Source organism: Colletotrichum chrysophilum (genome assembly GCF_026319265.1).
Source record: "Colletotrichum chrysophilum strain AFK26 chromosome Unknown scaffold_205, whole genome shotgun sequence".
Classification (NCBI taxonomy): domain Eukaryota; kingdom Fungi; phylum Ascomycota; class Sordariomycetes; order Glomerellales; family Glomerellaceae; genus Colletotrichum; species Colletotrichum chrysophilum.
Window position 1 is genome coordinate 57609 of NW_026517492.1, and position 8896 is coordinate 66504.

At 55.4% G+C, this 8896-nt stretch overlaps 2 protein-coding genes across 2 annotated transcripts; both read right to left on the minus strand.

The window, feature by feature from the left end:
- Positions 1-3010: 3010 nt before the first annotated feature.
- Positions 3011-5233, minus strand: COL26b_013102 (uncharacterized protein; the record flags this gene model as incomplete). The annotated part of the gene is made up of 3 exons (XM_053185728.1): positions 3011-3952; positions 4037-4214; positions 4260-5233. 3 exons carry the CDS (start codon positions 5231-5233, stop codon positions 3011-3013), a joined length of 2094 nt encoding a protein of 697 aa, XP_053030333.1.
- A 1868-nt stretch (positions 5234-7101) lies between these two features.
- On the minus strand, positions 7102-7854 carry COL26b_013103 (uncharacterized protein; the record flags this gene model as incomplete). The annotated part of the gene is made up of 1 exon (XM_053185729.1): positions 7102-7854. The coding sequence occupies one exon, from the start codon at positions 7852-7854 to the stop codon at positions 7102-7104; it is 753 nt and encodes a 250-aa protein (XP_053030334.1).
- Between the last annotated feature and the right edge of the window lie 1042 nt (positions 7855-8896).

The following is an 8896-nucleotide window of genomic DNA, read 5'->3' on the forward strand; positions in this document are numbered from 1 at the left end:
CAGCTATGACCTTCCGACAGAGATTGTCAGGTTGAAACCAGGGCTGCTCGGCCATGTAGAGCAACTTCAGGAGTTCTCAATGGACATCCTCGGCCTGTCTCTGGAAAGCCTCGCGACGATACTGTTAGACGGCTCCTCCAAACCGAGCGATCGCGGCTACATAAACAAAGCTTCTTGCTTGGGAACGATTGCGGGCGTGTGGTGCATCAGAGGCCCCGAGATCGTGATTGGAATCGCTTTAACACTCTCCGATCCGTGGTATGCAATCCTTGCCGTACCACTCACGTTGATCATCTGGAACACGTGGACATGGGCCTTTCGCGACCTCTGCCGTGAGTATGTGAAAGCGACGAGGGACAGACAGCAAGCTTTGTGAGTATCTCGATGACTACGAAAGATCCAGAAGCTGACGATAACAGCAAAGGAAACGATGAAGAAGAAAAATTCTTGTCACATGTCTGGTACCTCCGAGTTAGCGCCCAATTCATCCTGCGACGGCACGCATGCAAGTTTATCCAGTCGCTCTTGTATGATGTGCTCCTGCACCTCAGCAATCAGTCTGAGAACACCGTGGCGACTCGTCTGGGTCATCAGTTGAACTCGATTCACGGAACAATCTTGAAGTACTTGCAAGCCCAGGTGAATGCGAGCAAGATTCGGGAAGCGGCGCCCCCGTCGGATTTTGATATCCTTGCCGATTACTGGAAGCGCGTTACCGCGGGGATCACTCCTGAAGAGATGTTGGCGTATTCTTCGGGTAGCAAGGAGTCGCCGGATACGCGGCCGGTGAAGAGAGCAGCCGGGCCGGCAGATCTGGAGGCAGCGGCAGACGACGCGGAAACACCGGCGGGACCCAGCGGGCCGTCTCCAGCGTCGACCTATCGCCAACAATTTTGGAGCTGGATGCATGTGCTGGACACGGCGGTTTGGATGACAATCGGTGCGTTCACCAATATGCCCGCGGGGAAGAGTTGTGTCCACCGCGCGGCACACCTGTCAGGATACAAGACATTTGCGGAGGATTCGGCAACGGGGGCTGGGAGCCTCCCGTGGTCTTGGCGTGGCCCAATGGTTCGAGACCTGGCGCGAAGATGAGGTCGATACAGCTGTGTCTCTGGACAATGGAGGCCAAGGTACACCATCCATTGCCTGTGCTCTCCCACGACGGCCGGGCTGCTGATTTCGTCTGCACCCAGAACGGTCCGAACGGACTGTGACATGGGTATCTGTCCCCGGGAGTCCAAATCGTTGAATAAATTCATCAGACGGGAGAAGACGGCCTGATCCGTTTTGGACAGGCAGCCGTGGTTTTTGATGCGCCCAGCCAGTCCCGAGAGATAAACATCATGTCCTTTTTTTTTTGTTGCCATTGAGATGTTTCTGATATCCTCGGTCAGCCAGACGATACGCTGCTGCGAGGGAAGCAAATATACCTTCATCTTGTGTCTGGCATCGGTAACAACATCACAGTGGTCCATGACGCAGCGATAAGCTGATTCCCATGGTGACTCGGCGACATTACCATCGCAGCAGCCGGGTAACAGTGAGTCCCGGGCTTGCTGGCAAAGCCCACGAACACACGGTTCTGCCGCGGGGTGGTCGTGATCCAGGTAGTACTGCTATATATCGTCATCGGCATCAGCCAGGGAATCGTTCTGCGATGAGCGCTGTGTCGCCCTACCATGGTCAGCAGCGGGCGAGTGAAGCCCAAGGACGCGCCGCTCGAGGCAGCGGCATCGAGGCCTATCGTGGACGTATCTTTCAACGTCCTGCCCTGTGGCCAAGGTGCCACATTCCACCGCTCGGAACACCACGAACAAACAAATTTCCGGGGCCACTGAGGACTCTCCATCATGTCGGCCTCCTGCGACAACCAGCCAACACCGCGACCATAGTGTATTTCGCCATCACTCAGACCGAAGTAATCATCGACAGTACACACTGCTGGGCATCCCCAAATTTCGCGCCTGTTGTTCAGCTCAGCCGGGCGGTGGAAGTCCAACGGAGGCCATCATGCACGCATCGCCGGTGTTCGAAAGTCACAGTCGGTCGATGAGTCTGGCAGCGGTTCCTTTTCGTCGCCGCCGTCATCCTCGAAACCGCGTCGTCGAAACCGCGTCGTTGCTTTTTCCTGACACATCACCAGCAGCAGGACCTTCTACCGTCGAAGACCGCACCTAGCCGGACGCTGCGCGCGTCGTGGACGAAGCTGCGGAGCCTGGGCAATCCCCAGAGGTGGGGCGTCCGTCGCAGCCCGCAGCAGATCGAGCCCTGGTCGTCGTCTCCACCGCCGCGCGCGGGCCAGTCGCGTACCCAGAGGTACCCTCTGCAGCCCATCGTCCTCGCATCTCTGTTGGGACGCAGCAGCTGGGCCGTCCAATTTCTGCTGCGACCCACACCCTCTCGTTGCAGCGGGGAGGCCATGCAGCATCCAAACGACACGCCCAGCTGTCCCACACCTCCAGCGCCAGCGGCCGCGGCCAATTCGGCCACCCACATGGCCTGTTGGTGCCTGCGTGCATCGGCGAGTGCCTGCCCTGGTTGGCGTCTCTCTCGTCGGACACGCCCCTGCCGTCGTGGTTGAATCTGGCTCCACGGCTCCGCATGGACGCCAGCAGCGTTTGTCACCCACCCACGTAGGGACGTCGTGGCTCGAAAACAAAGCCATTTTCGTCTCATGACAATGAGAACGCAACGAATGGATCGCAGACGATCCAAGGCACACGGCCAATCATTGTGCCATGTGGCGGCGACTGGCCCGTGGAGGCCTGGACTCAGGGTCGTGGACGCCCGCCATAGCCATCCTGCGAATTGGGCGGAAGCTTTTGGCCGGCCATCACTGAACGAGCAGGCACTGGAGGCTCCTTGGACTACGAATCTGGACACTTTCTCATGGCTGCGAGACCAGTGTATTATGCCAAAATAGACGCCTAACTCCGCTGACCCATGCCGCTCTCTGGTGAATCTACAACATGCAGCCACATCCCTCCAACTCAAGCTGACAAAGCACCTACGCATTCCGCATCTCCACATCGGCGCCGTCCCCTCTTCCCCATTCACTGGATGGTGTTGCGGTATCACTACCTGTGTCCGAATCTGTCGGCAAGTTGGCAATCTCAACATCGTACCGCTGTGCTACACTGAACTGCCTCAGGTTCTTGTCGTACGTCAGCCACATCCCTGTAGCTGCTATGCGATTTCCCAACCAGAGACACCGGTTCTGCCTCTCTTCCATCATGGACGCCACCTCAAAATACCTCTCTTCGTCGCCGATCTTCGCGGCAGTGAACCAGTCGTCTGGGTAGTACCCCTTTTTTTTGGAGTCTTCCTCGACCTTAGTTTGGTCGTACTCTTCTACCCAAAGGAGACCACGCTGGGCGAAGTCGTCAGGTAATGGCCGTGGGCTGTCCTTCTCGTTTCGAGGGAACTCATCACCTTCAACCTTATCAAAGTCTGAGCAGACGCCGACCAGCGTGTTGAGCATGAGTGAGATGAGCTTCCAGGGGATCTTGGACTCGATGTGAGCCATGGCGGCAGGGAGTTTTGAAAGATGGTGAAGGAACGAGAGGGTGACGTGAAGGTAAGGAGTGACACTGGGGTCGCCGAAGCGCCGAAAGACAACGTCGTGTGTGCGGCAGGTGAAGTCAAGGGCATCGAGGAACCTCTGGGATGGGGCGGCGGCTTCAACCCCTTGCATGGTCGTGTCTGTGTCATCGGTGCGAGCTCCCGACTTGATCTCTCGCATGAGGACGTTCGATTCGCTGCCGTACTCGAGGAGAGAGCAGCCAAGGGCGATGCCGATGTAGTATCCACTCTCCATCCATCGTCGCGTGGTCCGCCCGATGTGGTTATCCAGACTGCCGATGAACTCGTCCACGGAGGGTGCGAGTTGTTCTTGGTTGCGCCCAGAGAACAGGATCCCATGAGCTCGTACAAAGGCGGCATCGATCTCCTAAAGGCGTGTGGGCGATCCGTTGAGGTGAGGCTCAAACAGAGTCATGATGCTCTCGCGGGCCGAAAGAAAGGGGATCGGGACACACAGACTCTTCGAGTAGTAGAAGAGCTGCTGGAGCGCATTAGGCCGCGCAAGGATGGCGAGATGGTGGTACAGTCGTCCCGTCGTGGGTGCCTTGTCGCTTGCTGTCGAATACCAGTGCCTGCTGACGGATGTCCAAACTTCACGGTCCTTCAAGTCGTCGTCTTCGATGGCCATCCTGCAAGGGTCAGCTTTTGCTCAAGTATCTTGCAGCATAACGTACCGATATCTCCCAAGATCGCCCAAGCACTCGATCCAGGTATCCTCAAACGTCGGCACCGTCTCGTACAGCAACGCCATCATTGAGTAAGCCAGATAGATGAAGTTGAGCATGTGCTCGAGAGACGCGGGCAGACGGTGCCGCAGAAGCTCGAGGAATGAGTGGATGCCGTGCCGCCACATACGCGCCGGCATCGCGTACTTGCTCGCCAACTGCCTCAGCGCAGGGCTGGCTGACGGGTGCTGCGATGCCAGGAAGAAGTCGTGATGCTCATGCAGCAGCGTTCGGTGGAGCGCGATCAATGCCTGCCACTGCTCGTTGTTCATCTTCGGGCTCGACTCCGTCGTGGAGCTCTGAGCATTGTCGACCTCAATGCATTTGCTCTCCACCATAACGAGACCAGCGTATATGCCTTTGACCTCGGCGACGAGCTGTTCCTGGGATATCGGACGCGTTTCCGGCTGCTTTACGCAGAGCTCTGTCTGGTCGATTTCAGGGTTGCGGGGCTCAAACGATCTAGACGTCGAGGGTCTGGGTGACTCTGTATTGCTTTTTCGTTTCAATGGTTCCTCTTCAGGGGACCAAAATTTCCCTGTCTTCGGCGCGGCTTCATTGTCAGATGTGCTAGCGTTGCCAGTCTGCGTGGGTGCCCGGGCTCGACTTCGTTTCGGGGGGAGTAACGAGTCCTCATCCTCTCTCTTAGCATCGCCCCGGCTGGCTTTGCTCGCAGATTCGCGAGTTCGCTTGCAGAGTTCCTCTGTACAATTGCAGCTTTCCTCTGTACATTCGCAGCTTTCTTTCGTACATTTGCAGCTTTTCTTTGCGCGCTTGGAGACACCAAGGCTAGTCGATTGGCCTGGCCCGGGGCTGGTAACAGTAGTCTCGGGGTTGGTCGGTGAGAATGATTCCTCTGCTGCATTCAAACCACCTGACTTGCTCTTGCTCTCTTCCGTTCTTGATACCGTAATGTCGGACATGGCGGGCCTACTGGCACTTGGCCCAGGAGTTATGCTTGGAGTACTAACTTGAGTGACATTCGTACAAATACCCGGCTGCAAGTTTGTTGTTTCAGTTGAAAGAAAGTCAGCGTTGTTTCTAGTGGAAGAGAGTTGGAAATTGGCAAAACATCAAAAGTCGTGCCGCACATGAGAATGCAAAAGTTGTCGAGTCAACGAGTGGCTTGCAGAATCGAACAGGCTCGCTGAGGAAGCCCAGCTCTTTATGTTCTATGGCAGCCAAGTAACAGATCCAGGCGAGATGGCGAAGCATTCTAGCGGCTGCCTTACGAGATGCAGAGTACCTCTGGAGATGGTTCGCATACCACGTCGAACACAGAACGGCTCTCGAGTCTTTGGCATCAACACCTTTGCAGCGATGTCCACTCTTCTCATCATCAGTATGGAATTGAGTACGGCGATGCTGAAGCTGAAAACCAAACACGAATGCCCCAATGCGAGATTCGCCGGTTTTTGAGACGTTGTGAGCGAGTGGACGATCGGGCGTCCCAGTGAAAGCCCAGCATCTTCCGTCTGGGATGCATATTGACCGAGCGAAAGGCAACCGGCGGAGCGGGTCTGGCAAGGCACACCAGCCCGGCCGCAGCTGCAAACAACACACGAATGCACCAGAGCAATACTTTGTTGATGACTGATCTTGGGCTGAGTGCAGGGATGCGGCACCGAAGAGCGATGCAACAAACAACAGAGTAATCCACGGCATAACAGCTTACATGCAATCTGTGGGACCCAGACGCCACAGAGGTAAGCTGTCATCATGGCCCAGTATGCCAGCCCAATAGACACTCAGGATGGTTCCATATGTTTTCGCCCACCGCCTTATTACTCATGTCTGAACAAGTGTGGCATCGGATGCTGTGTCCTGCAGCACCGCGGTTCGTAAGCAGGTGCGTAGGGTTGTCAAGGAAAAACAAGGTCGGCCCCGCGGCAGCTAGGCGACACAACCACTAAGGTCACCACACGCTAGAGCTGAAGCTGGGCGAGCCACGCGTGAGCATATTCACTCTGAGACAGGCTGGAATCTCTCATGGGGCATTTTTTTGTTGCATTTCAAATCTAATCTCCAGGGCTTGCGGTGAAAGCCAAACTTATTACGTGAGACGGATGCTATGATAGCAGTCAACCCCCAAGTGACCCTGTGCTTCGTTGTGGAATTGGGTTGTCTGAGGCAGACCATCATAGACGAGGCTTGGAAAGTCGGTGTTAGCGGGCCAGACGGTAGCCACCTCACATGGCTCATACCAAGTCGATGTGATCGTGGGCCTCGTCGGTGGACGACGTGCTGACCGAGATTTGCAGATTTTGTCGTCTTTGCCGGAGACGCTGGCAACCCTCCGATCCTTCCCACGGCCCTTGATACCCTGATTGCTGTTCTTGTAGAGATTTGCGAAGTACCAGTACATCTTGCGCTCGTCGTCAGAGAGGCCATTGATATCTGACAAAGATACAACCCAGTCTGTCAGCTCCATCAGCGTGTTCTCGTGGTATTTGTTCTGGTGGTTCTGTCAAATGTTAGAGGCATCCAGAACCTGTGATGAGCGCACTATACTTTCAGATTTCCCCTCAGCGTGAACAGCTTATTACACTCATCCAACTTGCAGATAAATGGCTTCACACTGGTGTGGGTGGCCTCATGACTCTTAAGATTGCATCGTTGGGCGAACCTCTTTGTGCACTGCTCGCATAGGAACGGCTTCTCGCCGGTGTGTCGTCGCATGTGCGTCTGACGGTCAGCGATAAGGACATAGTCCGTTTCGGGTCACTCACCTTAAGATTGCCGGGCTGCGAGAAGGTTCGCCCGCACCGCGGCCAATTGCATGCCTGCACCGTTAGCTGGGGCTGACTGGAAATGAACGGTGAGTACTCACGTATGGCTTCTCACCTGTGTGAGCGCGTTTGTGGGTGTGGAGATGTGCACTCTGGTAAAAGGACTTGCCACAGCCGTCAACATCGCATACATGTTTTCTTGCATTCATGGTTTTTGTTGACTTCGCGGCCTCCTCGGCCGAGGGCCGGGCGGCCACAATCACGGTCGAGTCGCCTTGAGACTGGCGCAGATACTGTGGTGACTCAGGCGTGACAGAAGGCGTCAAATCCGCATTCTGGTCGGAGTTGCTCCGCTTCTGAATGGCCTTCATGAGCGTGTCCACGGCCGTGGTGAAGTTAACCTCCTTTGCGCCAGGTGCAAGCTTATTGTGCTTGACGTCCTTTGTCTTTGTGGGGTTGGGCGTCGAGGCACAGTGCATGTCCATAACCTTAGAAAGCGCTTCGCTCTCTAACTCGTCCGAGATCGGGTGGTGGCATTGGTCGGACGGCTGCTGATACGCAAACTTCGTGAGATCGCCCATGTCGGCTGGTTTTGGAGCCGGGCAGAGGCTTTGGACAAATCTGCCGTTGTCTGGCATCCTGCAAACGTTGGGTAGAGGCTGGTGGATAAGGTCCATGGGCACAATGCCATACAGAGAGGGCGCCGCTGGAGTGTCCAGCTGCCGGAACGCATCGGGAGAAAGCAGCCTGGGGCCCCCAAACCACGGCGCCTCAACGGCTGGCAAGTAGCTGCCTTTTCCGATATGAAAGACCATCGTTGCAATAATCAATCATGAAAGTAGGGTCTCGTTGGCCTCCGGCTGACAGCCATCCGCCTCTTAATGGGGTTTCCCAGAGCCATCTCTCAAGACTTGCTTGATAGAACGCCCATAAAGGGGAAGATACATTGGGACGAGGCCAGCCTGGCTATGTGCGGGGTGACCTTACACTTAAAGCAGATGTACTGCAGGACTCTCCTTCTGCTATGTCCTCGCATCAATATCCCCACTTGCGCGTCGTCCTGCGGCAGCTCTACTAGTGCTTGCCACCCCATCATGCCAGGTATCTAAGTACCTTTCTATGAGCTCATGTACAGAGTCCGCAGATTTGATCATACGCCAATTACAGCATAACTCGTATCTAACGCTTTATGTATACAGGGGGGAATACTACTCTATCGGGCTCGTCACCGTTATTGTTATGATCGCGGGACGGTGCACACTCTATCGGAAGTGATACGCGAGCCCCTGGCATTTCAGTGCTGTGCTGATGTTCGTTTAGTTGCGGTCGTCGTGCTTCGCGTAAAAGCCCGTGACCCATTCGAGGTGCTGGCGATGGTTGTTGTGTATTGACGCGTTCGTGCTTGGTAAGTTGCTCTCGAACTTTTCGTAGTCAGAGCCTGCTCGCGGTCATAAGCAGGTCCTTTGAATGCAAAAGCCGATTCGGCGGATGACGTTGTGCCCAGTACCACCCCGGCGGCCGCGAGCGAGCGTGATTTGATCGAATTGGTAGATACTGCTTTCAAGAGTCTCATTCTCGCTTGTGTTGAGGTGTCTTTTCGGCACGCTGCAACGCTGGGCCCGTACTCACTTCTAATTTGGCACGACTTTCTCGGACTATCTTTGATCCGAAGAGCGTCACACGCAGCCCTCCTCATAGACATATCCTTGTTAGGCAACATGGGGCAAGTAAACGAAATTGGACAACAACAAATAACGACCGGCGCCCGCGCTTAGAGATCACCCAAGGTCTTCATGTTCTTGCCCCCCTCACCCAAACAAAATCGTGATCTTCCGCCATGTCGCAATCATCTTCGGA